Source organism: Lytechinus variegatus, chromosome 1 (assembly GCF_018143015.1).
Source record: "Lytechinus variegatus isolate NC3 chromosome 1, Lvar_3.0, whole genome shotgun sequence".
Classification (NCBI taxonomy): domain Eukaryota; kingdom Metazoa; phylum Echinodermata; class Echinoidea; order Temnopleuroida; family Toxopneustidae; genus Lytechinus; species Lytechinus variegatus.
Window position 1 is genome coordinate 81,616,096 of NC_054740.1, and position 17,526 is coordinate 81,633,621.

The window sequence follows — 17,526 nt, forward strand, 5'->3', positions numbered from 1 at the left end:
AGGAAACTTGAAATGGGTTTGCACCATTGTATGTGTGATACAACGGTTCGGAAGACTGCCGACGATATGGTTTGTCCAAAGGCTTCAAGTAAGGACTTCAGCTATGCATACTGACAAAGCAGAATAATGCCCCAAACGAGATGCAAGTGACTAAAGGAATTTGTTGTAATATGTTTTACGTAGGTTACCATGATTTAGACCCATTTTGTGTATTCATGGATGCGGTTCATTTCAATTCATGAGCGGTTGAAGACCAGAGTAAGCTGCATTTTAGTCTTCCTTTTAGGAGGACAATGTTCCGCCATTGGTCCTCTTCAAATCTCCTCTTTAACTCTTTGTCCACCATGCACGCAATCCCCTATTGCTGGATTAATTTTGTGGACACCAGAATTGGGTGCTCAGGATTTGCATGCATAGTTTACATGGCTGTAACTTTTTTATGCTTTTTCCTACAGAATAATGTTCTGCAGTAAATTTGTAGAGTATGAAATTAGCTTTCTATTGATGTATATTTCAAAAATATTTACTCATGTTTAGAAGATCAATGAAAACCTTCAAGTTTCAATTGGCAAACTATAAGTGTACAGGCTATTCATTCCCAGATTTTTACAAAATATGAGAACAAGCTACTTATAACCCCTTTGTCAAAGAATAATAGTACAGGCCCAATACTCTAAGCCTAGGCTATTTTTTTTCAATGGCAAGGCAGGAAGTGCAGCTTAGGGAGCTTTAATAGCTTTTGTGATTGATAGCATTGTATAAATCAATGTAATCGGATTGTCGTGAGATTTGTGCCGATCGGCGTACTTGGCGAAGCAGCAAGTGTGCCAATCGGCGAACTTGGCGGACAAAGAGTTAAATTTATTAATGGGATTCTCATATTATGTGGCATATTCTGCATTCAAAGGTCTTAAAAAATGACAACATATATAAACTCAATATCTATTGTTGAGCCGCATCAAATCCAGATTATTTGAGGACAAATTCAATAATGAAAGGGGGTAATAACGCAAAGCAATAAGTAATAATGCAATGACTTTCTTCAGGTGGTCCAAAAATGAGGCTGACTGCATTCAGCTCATAAGGTAGATGATTTTCTGTCAACTTCTTTAACCAAATGACACATGTATCAATTCTGTGTTTTGTTATCTTTTAATTTTTCAGACACACCCTCACCATCCCCCATGCCTTGCCAGAGGATAAAGGCTTATATATTGTGAGAGCTGTGAATACTGGAGGAGTAGCACATTGTGGAGCTGATGTGGTAGTAGAAGAAAAATCAGCAGAAGAGATTGAGATCGAGGAGGCAGAGATACGTGAAGAAAAGAGTGCTGCAAAGAAAGGTAAAACAAATTTGGGAGCAGTAGGTGTCATCATGAATTATACAAATGTATGTTGAGGGTTGAAATAAGGACTAATATTTGGATTTGATATTTTAGGAACTTGACTGGATTAATAATTGAAGTATAATAAGCCCGTTCAGAGTTCCATTCTGCGTTTGATCAGAAGTAGGTCATTTGGACTAAAAGTGAAATGGTGGTTTCTAATGACATATGAAATATCTAATGACATAATCACCAACTTTGATGTCTTGATTATTCATATATTTTTTTGAATTTTGTTTTTCATTAGATCTGCAAAAAAACAATGCGTCCAATAGCGACTGGTATTTCACAATTGGCCAAGTACATTGTTGTGGCAACTTGTTAATACATGTACATTCAAAGTAAAAATCCAACAAGTACTTTCATAAAGTGTTCATTGGTGTGATATTCTAGTCACCTGGGGTGGTATTCTGTAACTCTGTCATAACTTTTGTCATAAATTTTGTCATTTCTTTCCGAGATGTGACACCGCTATGATTGTCACAAATCGGTATTCTGAACATTGTCTTTTCCCTGTCATATCTCTCAAAGTTCCCACCCATCTTTTTGGAAGCGAACCAATCAAAATCATCGTTAGTTCCCAGTTGGAGCCCTTCTAGCCAATAGGAAAGCCCCGTGGCAGGTAGGGCGTATCCCCAAAACAGTTGCTGGCATCGCGCAACTACGCGTATATTGATGCGCTTAATTACAAAGAGAGACATGGAGCTGTGAAGAATTTTAGAGGAGAAGTAGAAAAGTAAGGAAAACAGAGAAAAAAAGGAGGAATAAATATATAGGGCCTAACTAATTGTAGCATGAAAAAATAATTTTGAAAATTGTCATGGAAGATGAGTAAAACTAATACAGCAATCAGTCTTAATAATATAATTATTTGCTTGACATTCAGTCGTCAGGGTATCGGGATATTTGGTACTAAAAGATATGACAAAATTTATGACTGCTACCCCCCTGTCATAACTTTTGTCATATCTTTTGCTTGTATAAAAGGATTACGCGCATTTAAAGCCGCGTATTTTTGCTGCGCGCTAAAGAGAAGAGACAAAATTTATGACAATTTTTGTGACAAAAGTTATGACATCCACCAGAATACCGATTTTGTCATATCTCTAAGATAAGATAAAATATGGAGAAAAGACAATGTTCAGAATACCGCCCCTGGTCTATACAATTTCTGCATCCTGTTATGAAAGGCATGCTTACATAATATCTTTGAAATCTGCCTATCATAATGTATAAAGTGAAAGGTCATTTTACCAAAATTGCCCATATGAGGTAATAGACCAGTTCGTAGTTACTTCATGGACAATTTTGGTCAAATGACCTTTCATTTCTTTCATTATGATAGGCAGATTTCAAAGCAAGATATTACGTAAGCTTGCCTTACATAGCAGGATGAAGAAATTGAATAGACCAGCACACCCATGAAGACTTTATGAAGGTATTTGTTGCATTCCTACTTTGAATGCATATCATTGCATGTTGTACAATGTACTTGACAAACTGTGGAATACCAGTCGTTCGTGGACGCATTGTTGTTTTTTGTGGATGTAAATGAAAACCACAATTCAAAAGAATATATGAATAAGCAAGACATCAAAGGTGGTGCTTATCTCATTAGATTTTAAACCACCATGTCACTTTAGTACAAATGACCTTCCTCTGATCATGCGCAGAATATTTTGATCATGCGCAGAAAGGAACTATGAACTGGCTTATACGGAACTGATCTATTCTCTTTGCAATTAAACACAATATAGTAACTTTTATAAATAGCAACTGCACTAAAATATATTTGCCTAAACATCAAGATATACCCACTAATTTTAGGGTGTAGGTTTTGTTTAAAAAACAGTAGTAGTACAAAAAATGTATTTGTAACTTTGAGTTTTGTAATATTCCAGTTTGATAAAAGAATGGTTATTCTATCTCCAAATCTAAACATTTTGGATTCATCAAGATACCTAATACCCAGTTTGCATTGTTTGAATACTTGATAATTTTCTGTTCTTCTGATTAATTAATCTTTTGATTGCAGCAGTACTTCATTCATTTCTCTCTTTTTAAAGGCGATATTGTGATCACACCCACTGGACAGAGTGCTGGAGACAAGGCAAAGGCTGGTACTAAATCAGACAAGATGCAAGCACCTTGGTAAGATATTCACATGTTACCAAATTCTCCAAAGTAATAATCATTGAAAGAGAGTGTAGACAGAAACATATATAGTGAGGGTTAATGAAGAGTGTTAAAAGAGTAATTCCAGTAGTTGCAGTAAACACTGATTTCATGAGAAAGTCTGTAAAACAAGGCTTAATTGTCAGTATATCATCGAGGATCTAGATCTGGTACAGTTACATTAACTGAACTTTGTGAAATCTTGAAATCTACGCTGAAAAATGTTCACACTGAAGATCCCCAACACAGATAAGCGCACGTGGGACAATGTATAATTATTGCTTAGAGCGTCAGGCCCGACGCTCTACCCGAATCCTGTGCTTATTTGCTGATTTTTCAGCAATTACACAATTTCTTCCAGAATCCTTTGGCACATGCGTTTTATTTATACAAACAGACACTTTGGTGGTCATTTCATTGGATTCTGTATGAACTCATTTTGATATCATTACCAAAACTAGCATTTACCTTTAAAGTGTAAATTTCAGGAAAAAATAGAAATGTAGCTATCCTAAAATCTACTACACTCTAAATTCCGAGGATTTAGAATAAATCCAGATCGGCTGTGAATAATGACGAGCCGAATATTAGAATTAGATTCAAACCTTGTTGATTTAGATATAAATCTAAAAGATTTGAATTTAAATCTTTTGAGATTTTGAAGTTAATCCATAAGATTTAAAATCAATGCAGAATTCTGCTGGTCACTATTCACAGCCGATCTGGATTTATTTTAAATTCTTGGAATTTAGAGTATATTTCTGAATAGGATAGAATTGCCAATTCTTAAAGTCTGAAAGTTATCTGTCTTGTATCTATGGCTTTCTTTATATTTGCAATATTGTATCAAAGTGGCAGGATTTTGTAGACAACTCTTCAGTAAGTTTTTAGGTTTCAAACATTATTTCTCAAAGAGCAGCTTGACTTCTCAAACCTGTATATTTATTTTCATTGTGAATAATACATGATTTCAGTATAGCTAAACCATCTCGGGAGACATAGGAAATCTGAAAATTGCCGCAAGACATATGGAAAATGAAATCCACATCCATGCCATATGAAAAGCTGTATTGATAATTTTTGGATAGCCATAATAAGTTATAAATTTAGACTAGTCTTGTAACCTGTTTTATTTCCCCCCTCCATTTTGTAACTGACGTTGACGGAATTCATTTTATAGTAATTCTTCTACATTGTATCCTTTTTTGAAAATTAATGTTTGCACAGGGTTTGATATCCTTCTAACAACATCTTAAAGAGTATTCCTCAACTGTTTGTTTTTATACCTATTGTTTTGTTTGTTTGTTTGCAAGGGTGTTATTCTAACATTCTGTTAGAAGAACAGACAGTTGAAGATTTCTGATTTTCATCTATTATACCTTCTATCAGCATTTTATTTTTAGCATGGTAAACTGCTTCAAAGATTGATATTTGAAGCTTGGAGAAGTCGTCATAGAGATATTTCAAAGCATTGTGTCTCTTTAAGAGGTGTAGTATTTAGCAGAATTAGCGGAGGGCACACAGACCTCCTAAATGTAACAGGCTTTCTAAATTGAGGTGACTGCATATGTTGAAGTCATTAGGATGACGTGAGCTGTGTGAGCCCTATCCTTACCTAGGTGGGTTGATGGGCACAGCATACCAGTGGAAAGGGCGGTTGGGTAGACCAGCCAGCCCTGCACGGTGGGCAAAGCTGTAATATTGATTTACACATGTATGAATTAATAGTTCATCATCGCATTAAAGGGTTGGTTCTTACACCATTCGATCGATGCTGACTGTTCGTCTCGCAAGTTCTACTGATAATGCTCTGTTTTCATTGTGATAGTGCTTTCAACATAATTTTTTCGTGTGTGTTTTTTAAAACTTCAAGTCCATATTGATGGCAACAGCACAATGGTGCATGTAAAAAAAAAAATTCTATATTATATAAAAATTTTAATTGAACAAATCAAGATTGTACGCTTTGCAGTCTAAAGAGGTATATTATTTGCAGGAAGTCTCTTAAGACAATGTTTAAGTGTATAAAATCAATTCAATTTATTCCGCTACATCTCATAATTTTCTGAATTAGGAAAATAAAATAATACACGTCAAGAAATTTCTATTCATGTGTACTACAATTACAAATCAGCAACATGGAATGATTACTTTTGATGTTACAATACAAGTGAGCATACATGTCCCCCTTAATGGCCTCATGATTAGTGGCCTTTTTTAACAAATATTTTTTTAATTCACCTTGGGAATCAAAACCAAGCCATTCTGTATGTAGAAATCAATAATAATCCATTATCAGAATGAAATTGATATCTACTGTTTTATGAATGTAATTTTCCATTTTGAAACTATTTTGTATTTTGAAAATGGCAGCATTAATTGTAATCACCACACCATTTTAAGATAAATGCAATGAGTTCAAGTAGGCACCAAACTACTGAGCAAAGACCATTTGGTTTATACCATGAATGCATCATGAAGACGTCACTTTCTGAGAAGCAAAACAAAATAGGAAGCAAAGCAAAACGTGTCCTCCTAGTCTTGACCTTAATCAATATTTGTCCTTTAATTGTGTCATTACATAGCTTACTGGTATGTGGCTTGCTGCCAACTCAGGTATAGTCTACCTTCACAAACTTCAAGATTCAAGATTTATTCAATCATGGTCACAGCTTGACAGCTGAATTGACAAGATTTTACCCAAAAAGCACTCAAACAATGAACAAAGGATGGTAATGCTCTATACTGGTATTGCTGATATCCAAGGGCTCTCCTCTGATTATTATAATACATTTACTGTATGCATGCACATCCCTATTCTGTAATACTTGAATATGATGGTTAACAAGTAAGGGCAAAAAAAGTGAAAATGAATGTAATTATAGGTCACTAGGCAAAGGTCAAAGGTCATTCAGGTTCAATAAACTGATATCAAGTTAAAAAAAAAACAAATGACACAATTTTGAATTTCCAATATAATGTTAAAATTAGAGGTAATCTAAAGCAAGTAATTATTTCGAACTTGGCTGTGATTATTACACGCATCTGAAAAAAGATGAGTATAATTTTAGGTTACTAGGTCAAGGTTAATTGCAGATCAATTAACTTGGATAACAATTGGTATTTTGCTCATTATTTTAAAGATATTAAGTCAAATTAAATGGAACTCATATTGAATGTTTATTGGACATCACAAAACAAGAAATGAATGACAAATTTCCAGGTCAAGGTCAAACATCATTTGAGGTCAACATACATTACTTGGATTTTGTTATCAAATTTTTGTGTGTTTTTTCTCTCTCTTTCTTTCAAAAGATAATTCATCTTACTTGTATTCAAAGTCAGCTCTGCTGATACATGTATATTGAGTTACATTTTACAATATCTGTGCAAGCTAAAAATGTACTGATTTGGATGTTTTAAAAGGCAATTCGTAATTTGGGATGGGGGCTTTGCGTATTCTGTAAAAAGCTAATGACATAGCAACGCATGTGGCTCATTGCCTATTGAAAGTAATTTTGTTCCCTTGAAGCTCCCCCCCCCCCCCGCATACGCCCTTAATTCCAACTAAGGGTAACCGTGCACTGAAATCAAGATTTACCTATGATATGTCACCTTGAAGAAGACGACGAAGGGAACATTAAAGCAAAATAAAAAAATACTTCCAGTACTGAGTGAAGATAACTAATGATAATATTATAAATGATACAATGATGATTGTGATTATGATGATAAAGATAATGATAGGCTTTAATAGTATATTGCTTAATAGAACAATTATCCATCTCTATTGCTATCTATTATCAGCACTAACCAAGCAAACATAAGTAACAGCTTAAAGCTAATTCACTTAGGTCTGTATGAAGATATCAAGATACCAGTGAATATACAATTGTTCAGGCATCAAAATCTCCCCAAATAATTGTCTATATAGCATTACCTCCTGCTTGAACTGAATAAGGTTATTGCAATGTATGAGCTAACAACAAAACTTTTGCATTTATATTAAATGTGTATTTGTCTTGCCCCACCAATTTGATTTCACACTGCAAATAGCACCCAAATCGTAAGACAAATTCCTGCGTGCTATGGGCTTTTTTTTTTCGAATGAAGAAATTTCTACTTATTTGCAACTATTTTATTTCAGGGATATTATAAGTATTTGCTTTCACACAGGCATAAAGTCAATACCATATTGATCCTAGTGGAATTGTCAGAAAAAATCAAGTATTTTTACCAAGGGCGGGTGTGAACACACCGCATGTACATTGCTAGACTCTGCATGCATGCAGTAGTATATCATGGTGATCTGTGCTCTCATGTTAAGGCAATCGTTTGATGTCATAAGTGATTAGAACATATGGATTGAGAAAAGGGCAGCACCACACAGGCCACTGGTAGTTGCTTCAATTAATTTAAAGGCTACTCTGTGGTCATCCTGTCTATTAACAAACTTAAGTTTTACCTACCCAATTGAGTAACAGCACTTGCAAGTAAAATTGATCTATGAGTACCCTGTAGAAAGCCAACATATAAATATTCATTCTGAATATGAAGAATACTTGCATAACAGAATTAAGGTGAGTTTATTGCTCGCCATTTCAGGCCCAAAGCTGGTGCGCGATTTGGATTTAGCTCAAGCATGGTTATAAAAACCCTTTCTCATTTTCATTTTAAATGCTGATTTAAACAATCATTAACCTGCAAATAGAAATCCCATTTGTAATTGAAGTTTCTCCAAGAACACAGTTTCTTTGAAAGCATAGATAAAAACATCACCAATTCTTTAATAACACATTGGAATCATGCTTTCATAAATGGAGTTTCTGGTTTGATTGAGATCATAACTTCAATAGTGTTCTTAAAAAAACCATGTGCTCTACCTCCCCTCCTGATTCATCTTAGCATTTGTCTATTGAAAAACCCCCAGAAGTGGATGGAAGGTCATTCATGTTGAGCGTTTAATGTAACATTGATTCTGCGTTAGTTGCAAAGGAGGTGTAGCAGTAGTTGTACATGTTGCAGCAGCAGCAGCAGTAGTAGTACATTTAGAAGAAGAAATAGTGTTAGTAGTAGTGGTAGTAGCAGTAGTAGTAGTATTAAAAGTAGAAGTAGTATTAAAAGTAGAAGTAGTAGTGGTAGTAGAAGTAGTAGTAGTAGTAGAAGTAGTAGTAGTAGTAGTAGTAGTAGTAGTAGTAGTAGTAGTAGTAGAGGATTTTGTCCTTTGAACTTGCTCTCCAACAATATACATGGACATATAAAGTCACATAAAATGAGTAAAATCACACAAGCTTACACTGATAATTTGAAAATTAGAAAGCTATGACATTTCAAAGATTTGCTTATTTTCACAAAATTGTTTTATTCACATCCTGGTTGCTATGCAATTGAGGGAACTGATAAAATTTTATTGTATGATATATTTTAGTAATATTTTAATTTTCTCTTCATTGTTATGTGAAAAGTTTTATTCCTCCATAAACCTGTGGAATTACCATTGTTTTAACATTTTGATATTCAATCAAGCTTATAATTGTCAAATCTGTAAAAATTGAAATACATATATTGTATTATCTAAACAATGACAAACAAAAGAAAATACTATTTTGTGAAAAATAAGCTTAAAATGAAACATTTTTGTGAAAAATAAGTTAAAAAGGCCATAAATTTCATAATTTTACATCTGATTTTGATGAAATGATCTTTTTAAAAGAAAATACCAAAACAGATAATCAGAAGATGAGAATATTGATACAGATCTTTAAAAAGAGGTTAAGTCTCATAAATTGAATCTTAGAAAAAAAATCTTTGTCCAGTTTTAGCCCGGGACACTCAAAGTTATTCCACTTTTTCTTTCTTAAAAAAAGAGAAAGGAAGAGACAAGAGACGTGGAAGATTACAAACAAAGATTGCATGGCAATTTAAGAGCAGCAATGTGTAGATAGATAGTGATCACTGAGTGTTAGTGAAGGTGAAATAAAGGGCCCCCTGCACTGTCGGGAAGCCAAGCCCCCAAGACTAGCCGGTATGTCGACTGCTATTTGTGGCATGTTTTAATACCCAGAGCTTCCCACTAAAGCCAGGCCTATACAAGTACATCGGGGATGGGTACTACGTGATGCGTCCCATACACAAACACACACAACAGGAGGCTTTAACCGGCGGCGTATCATGTGCATTTAAAAGGGGGAATGCTTCCATTCAAAGGTTTGGTAAAGTTTGGCGAGTGATGCGTGATTGTGACATCTCTAATGACCATACATCTTGACGTCATGTAGAAGTGGAACTATCTGACAAGATTTCCTGGAATCTGATTTTGGCCTGAAAATGTCCTCTGATTATTGCTCTTAATTTCCTCAACGGCAAAATAAAAAGAAAGACAACATATTGGATGCCTTTTCAGGAGCTGTTAGCTCCGTGTTTATTTTTTGCTTTTGGAGCTATCTGGAAGCCAGTGACCCTACCGCTTAGGGTGGGTCAGGAGCCGAAATGGGTGTGCTTGTTATAGCAGTCTAATTCCTGTTAAGTCTTTCCATCTGTGCAGGAAGCATCAGTGTCTCTTGAAGGAGCTAACTCTTGGGTCCGTATACTGGAAGATACTCTGTCACCGATGTAGCACATCGACTCCCAGAGTGGGAAGCACCCTGTGGTTGTGTGTCTGGATTGGTAGCGTTGTGAGGCTTTGAGGGTTAAGGTCTGAGTCTGTATCTGAGAAGGAAGAAAGAGATCATGTCTTGGTTTTGAACACCTGGGTTGTATTACCGAGTTGATTGACACGTTAGGAGAGCCCCTACTAGCAAAGGATTCATGCTGATACACGGAGGGTGTCGAAATAAACAAATACATGCTTATCAAGGCGGTGTATAAGCAATAGGAGTAAGTCATCAGCCAGGTCGTGTTCCTATAGTTATCATTCATTCCAGTTTATAAAATGTCTCTGATTTCATAAAACTTCTGATAAATTTAACCCATTGCCTTCTGAATTCTCTAAATCCCATAGATATTCATACAGAGAACGCTTTGTTCCTGTAGACAGCAGAGTAAATATGACTTTATTACAGTTTGCGAACGATCAGGCGGGATCTTTGCCTTTCTGAATCGTTCAAGTTGAACAGCAATATGTAATTGGGTTCAAAGTATGCGATGTAAAAAAATGACATAATGTTAACATAAAATAATTTTCATTTGACATTATAATTGACAAGCTTTATCAAATTTTCAAGAGGAAACTTGGGTTCATACTTTGGCATTTAATATGCTAGTTATTTGCAAAGATGCAATTCACATCTTGATAGATTTATTAACCCCTCCCCCTCCTTGGAATAATACAAATAGATATAAAGTTAAACATGCATTATTTTGTTTTTATGTATCATATTAAAATGGTTGGTATATTTGGTTTATATAATCTACATGTAGATGGTCATTTGCATGTTACTACACAGACCTTTTCATTTCTTACGCCCACATAGTATAGACATTTATGGAAATAGATATGGATGTGTGGCATTTATCAAAATTTCTAAAATGTGGATTCTTGGAAACTTACAATATACCTTTACTTTTTGGTATTCTTGCCACTATTTATTTAAATATTGTTCATCATTTTCATTCTGCTAACACAAACTTTTTGATTTTAATACTTTTTTTTTAACTTTCAAAACTGAGGAAACACGATAGTATTTGATATGTTCTTAACGGTGTTCTCACAGCTGAGGTACAGTTTTATTTTGTTCATGTTTGGTCAATAATGATTCAGTAACCATCTTTACTGTTTTTTTTTTTTACCTTAGTCCAACATTAATTCAGCATTAGATTGCAATATGGTAATCAAAGATTGTAGAGGCCTAAACAGAACATAACAAGAGCCTTACTATCATTTCTGTCCAAAATGGTCAAGACGGACACCCAACTGTCATTGACCAGCTGACAAGTGTTCTAAGTATTCAGATCATGTCATATATTTGTTTGAACAGAGCTAATCATGATTACTAATCTTTTTATCACATAATATTTTTAATTTGTATATATATTGTTAATATGTACTGTAGGCATATCACAGACTATGGGAGGAATCAGTGGTTTATATCGAGAGAGGGGGCTAAAAATCTTTAATTTTGTGTGTTTATTTTACAAGTGAGTTTCTCAGTGGAAAAAAGAAATGTCATTGTTTCCCATAAAAATGGACATCCCCAAAATTTGTAAATTAAAAGAACAGACCATGTTCATTGTGACACTATGCGTGTACAGCTGTCTCTCCTTTTTTTTAAAGGATCAGACCCAGAAGTTGTTATAATCCATGATCTGAGTGTCTTATCAAGATATGAATAGTTCTGAAATACAGCAAATAGCCATCTCGTCAGATGTAAACATATTTACAATTAGTTTTAAACTCATCACTATACATGAATTTCTACCATGTACATGTATCCCATGTTATCTGGTAGGCCTATAGGTCTAATCTGTTTTGCATATAGCTGATTAAATGGTTGTAGGATATTTTATATGATGACTGATTGTAGAATAGTCTGCATGTTCATCTTTATTATATGTTAGCATACTATATTTATCATTCTCACATGCCAAAGAGGACTTGATTATTTCTTATTATTTCTGGTGTGCCACCTCACTATCAGCACACATTTGATACTTTCCAAAACCCAATTTTAATAGCAAGTAAAGTGATTTCTGAATATGTTTGATCTCAATTTAACGGATCAGTTTATATAAGTTCATGTCCTGCCATTTTCTTCTTTGCATGTTTTTTTTTTGGAGGGGGGGGTATGTTTCTTTGGCATACAATTTTGTAATTGTTTTTTGTTTAAAAAAAACATGAAATGCTGTTTCTTGCTGACAGTCTATAAATTTACTCACATCAGCATGTACATGTAGGCAACCATGAACATGCACATAAGATTAATTGAAAAACATTTTTTTGGTTATGGGAATCCATGGATTCAAGACAGCTGTGTTTATCCATCTTAACATCCTCATGTAGGTTGGCTGTAGAAATGTGATTTGTGAATTGTGTCAATATATTACATTTGTCTACAGTGTATATTTTGGGTTGAAGAGGTCGCTTGACCTAAATGCAAGCCTCCCTGAATCAAATCTGATTGGGATAAAGTGGACAAGACTGGTCTCCTAATAGGGTTAAATTATGGCTCATCCAGGCAACAGAGCTCAGTCAGAGTGCAGTGCAACATTCATGTACAAATTCAATGGGATTAAGATTCAAGGAAAATACATCAGGGCTAGGAAACCTTTTTATTTTGCCTGGTAATCCCCCCCCCAAAAAAAAACAAACCTGCCAGCCATTTAAATTATTCTTCAATTGAAGAGATGTATGTTTATGTTGAGTTTGCTAGGACAGAGTTGTGCAGTAAATCGTAATGCCATCATATTCATAGATGACATAATGAAAGGATAATTATTATTTTTTTTTTCTTGTCAACCTTATAAAATACAACTTCTTCATATCGTGTATAGACCTACTTTATTAATATTGCATTTACAATGTGTTGTTTCATGGCTGAACATTGAAAAAGAGATTAAAACGGGTTGTTTTCCTTGGTTTTACATTAATTGTTCAATTTTTTTTCTTTTCTTCAAATAAAATGCTACTGTTAATGGCAAGTTTCTACATAAGACCATACAGAAATTGATTGAAGTGTATATTCATAACACCTTATTATCTAATTTAGTAATAATTACCGGTATTCATGTTTGAGAAGTAGTTATTCCCAATTTCCCGAGTTTTCTTGCACCATGCTTGAACGTACATTTAGGTAATGCCTGGTGCACACTGTACACGATCCGTTTCGATACAATTTTTGAACAAAATGCATTTGACATGAAAAATGAGAGTCCCAATAAGTAAACTCGTTTTTGTCTCACCTGCATAGCAGAGTGAGACTCCCGGGGGGGGCACTCAGTATATAATGCATAGTGGGTATGTGCCGCGGAGGGGACCCCCATTTTTACACTCAAATTTCCGTTCCAAGGCATAGCATTTTTGCCTTGTTGAGGAAAAGAACAAAGAAAGCCGCTCCAAGGCATAGCATTTTCTTCTTATCGAGAAAAAAGAAGAGAGAAATCCGCTCCAAAGCTTCGCATATTTTTCGTTACGCCGCTACGATCGCGTTAAATGAGCTGCAATTTTGGTGAAAAGCGGCCGCAGAGCTCCCCGGCGGAGGCCGCGCTAGCTGCATCATGCACGCATGACCGTTCCGTAGGGATGCATACGCGCTCACACGCTGGCGATCCGTTCCAAGGACCCCCGTTTTCACAAACATTTGTCGTTCCGAAGCCCGTTCCGAGGACCCTCCTTTTTACAATAAGCCCGCTCCAAGGCCCCCGTTTTTTGTCTCGCCCGCGGCACACCCCCACCACTTTTTTGGTCGAGTGCCCCCCCCGGGGTGAGACTATAGGCGCCGCTTTTCCGACGGCGACGGCGGCGTCAACTTTCATCAAATCTTAACCTGAGGTTAAGTTTTTGAAATGACATCATAACTTAGAAAGTATATGGACCTAGTTCATGAAACTTGGCCATAAGGTTAATCAAGTATTACTGAACATCCTGCATGAGTTTCATGTCACATGACCAAGGTCAAAGGTCATTTAGGGTCAATGAACTTAGACCATGTTGGAGGAATCAACATCAAAATCTTAACCTGAGGTTAAGTTTTTGAAATGTCATCATAACTTAGAAAATATTTGGACCTAGTTCATGAAACTTGGACATAAGGTTAATCAAGTATCACTAAACATCCTGCATGAGTTTTATGTCACATGACCAAGGTCAAAGGTCATTTAGGGTCAATGAACTTTGGCCGAATTGGGGGTATCTGTTGAATTCCCATCATAACTTTGAAAGTTTATGGATCTGATTCATGAAACTTGGACATAATAGTAATCAAGCATCACTGAACATTTTTTGCAAGTTTCAGGTCTCATGATTAAGGTCAAAGGTCATTTAGGGTCAATGAACTTTGGCCGAATTGGGGGTATCTGTTGAATTACCATCATAAATTTGAAAGTTTATTGGTCTAGTTCGTTAAACTTGGACATTAGAGTAATCAAGTATCACTGAACATCCTGTGCGCATTTCAGGTCACATGACCAAGGTCAAAGGTCAATGAACTTTGGCCGAATTGGGTGTATCTGTAGAATTACCATCATAACTTTGAAAGTTTATGGATCTGATTCATGAAACTTGGACATAAGAGTAAAATTGAAAATTATCACTGAACATCCTGTGCGAGTTTCAGGTCACATGATCAAGGTCAAAGGTCATATAAGGTCAATGAACTTTGGCCATGTTGGGGTTTTTTGTTGAATAACCATATCTCTGTAAGTTTATTGGTTTAGTTCATTAAAAGAGGACATAATGTATCACTGAACATCTTATGCGAGTTAGAGTAGTTTTCAAAGTCAGCACTGCTGCTATATTGAACTGCGTGATGCAGGTGAGACAGCCAGAGGCATTCCACTTGTATTTGAAGTTCGGCGCAATGCTAGGAATACTGAAATTCAAATTATGCTTTGCTGTAATCCTTGTGGTCGGAGTAAGGTCCAAATCTGTTTAAAGTCGCACCTGATGTCATTAACATTTGGAATTGGATTTGCTTTGGAAGGGAGGCTAGACGTAGACTGAAATTTAGATTTTGATATTCATACGACTATTCCGAACTTTAAGATTCTATGGGCTGGAATGTTAATTTCAAATGCTATTACAAGTTAATCTAATTGCAACAGATCATATAAGTGTTTGCTGGGCTTTAAAGTTAAGGGAATTAGTCTACTGCCCACTACTTTGGTACATGTATGTGCCATAAATTGGATGATAAAGCAGAGTCATTCAATGTTACATGAAGGTTTAGTGTACATGTAGAAGGATTTTTTTAGTCTATATACAATTCTTCTTTTCATTGTATTTAGCATACTTGGTATTTGGTAATATTTTAATGTATTGAATTGAACTGTAAGAATTGGAAGTCTTTGAAGTGAAAAAGAAAATTAAACTGTCTCCAAATTTTCAGCGCATACTCTATACTTCACAACAGAAACTAGGAAAAAATATGTAGAATGCTTGTTGCTCATAAACAGATATATCAATTAAACAACCATTATAAGTTATGAATTCACACAAAGTCCTGTAAAGCAATCTCAGCATATTTTGTGAATGAGTCAAGAATATTCACAAACCTGCAATTTGACTTCCATTGAAAAGATACCTACATGTACATTGTGATGTTCATTTATCTTTATCAACATGTACGTATGAGTCATATTATACTTTCACCCATGAGCTCTGCATTATAATCCATGTTGGTATTCTGTCTAGTAGAATTACAAACCATTTCTCAACTTTTCACATTTTTTCTTATCATTTTTAGGGCAAAGACCAATAGCAAGCCAGCTGTCAGCACCCCAGTAAAGAAGCCAGAGAGACACAAGATTCGCCATGGCGACAGTGGTGTTTACTCAATGGAAATGGACGATGATGTCCCTATAGGAGACGAGAAACAAAAAGAAGTTAGCAAAATGAAAGGTAAGCATTGGTTTATCAATCATTATTAATGGGCATACATGTGTGATGTAGTTGGCTTGTCAAATAACAAATTGTTTATAAAAGAAGTTTATTCCAAGTTGTGCCAATATTTGAGAAGCATCAGTACTCAGGTCATATTTAACTACGGTAATCTGAAAACCAGTAAAGAAAATCCTGGTTCCAGGTTTATATTATATTTGGCTAACCAAGGGAAATATTTTACAGAAATAAAGTTACTGTCTATGCTTGTACATTGGCTTGCATCCATTAGCACATGACATCTCTGAGATGACAAGACTTGGAGGGGCAAATTATTGCGTTTAAATGATGGCTTGCCATTCTACCAACAACGATTTCATCTCTTAATATACCCATGTATAACCCTTTGTTTGTTCATCATGGATTATTATGATCCGTGAGTGTCTGTATCTAGCTCCAATTTGGAGACAAAACCTCTTATCTCCCAAAGCTTAATTACTCAGAACAGTGAAAAGTATGACTACAAAGGTCTGTAACACTGTATTCAAATTGCTATTCTTCTCCTTGAAAGTTTGATGCAATGACTTATCGATATTTTCAAGAAATTGAGCGGGTTTCCTAACGGGACATCACTGACTAGTTTATCTATTATAAAAACAACAACGTTACAAAACAATTCCCTCAAAGTGTGATGTATGACTCCTTGTCACTAAATCATAGATAAAACAGGATGTGAGCCGACTACTTGAGAGTTTGGTATAGAGCCAGGCATGGTGTTAAAACCTCATGCCTTGCTCCTTCACGTAGCAGGAGGGCGTGCTCCATAAGATGGCTAAGGAATGTAAGGCCGGGATGCCTCCTTGCTGGGATAATACCTGCTTAAAATAATAGATTGACAAATCAGGATCTCACTCCACTCTCTTGATTGATATGCATTGTTTAACATTGCGTACCCTCTCATCAGTTTAAAGTCAATTTAGAAAGTATGTTTTATATTTATATTAGTAGTAAAGACGGCTACGTGTCTTGCTATTAATATCCGTTTCAAGGTTAAGTGGGATTTTTATATTCATATGGGTGGTAAAGATGGCCACGTGTCTTGCTATCAACATCCGTTTCACGGTTAAGTGGGATTTTTATATTTATATCAGTGGTAAAGATGCCTTGCTATCAATAGGCCTATCCCTTTCAAGGTTAAGTGGGAGTTCGTGGGAACTCACATGTTTTGGTCTTTCCACTCTAAAATGCTGTGACTACAAGTAAAGGTGTCTAATTAATACTGTTCAGTAGTTAATGACATATATTATGTGGTATGTTAATCAATATTTGAATGTTCTCCAATATCCTTGTGTCAAGTCAAGATTTTTAAATGCCATGTTCTTCAAGAAAATTGCAAAGTTTTTGTGAAGCGAAATTTCATTTGAAAAATGAACT

The 17,526-nt window shown here is 35.4% G+C and overlaps 1 protein-coding gene across 2 annotated transcripts in view; it reads left to right on the plus strand.

The window, feature by feature from the left end:
* Positions 1 to 17,526, plus strand: part of LOC121424918 (striated muscle preferentially expressed protein kinase-like) — a 116,974-nt gene that overhangs the window by 39,593 nt on the left and 59,855 nt on the right. The window contains exons 3-5 of one of the 2 annotated variants that reach the window (XM_041620811.1): positions 1,165 to 1,343; positions 3,452 to 3,536; positions 15,959 to 16,113. In XM_041620811.1, the coding sequence (XP_041476745.1) occupies positions 1,165 to 1,343; positions 3,452 to 3,536; positions 15,959 to 16,113 (419 nt within the window). Of the gene's footprint in view, positions 1 to 1,164; positions 1,344 to 3,451; positions 3,537 to 9,670; positions 10,437 to 15,958; positions 16,114 to 17,526 lie in introns of those variants that run through there. The other variant, XM_041620819.1, reaches the window with a different exon arrangement.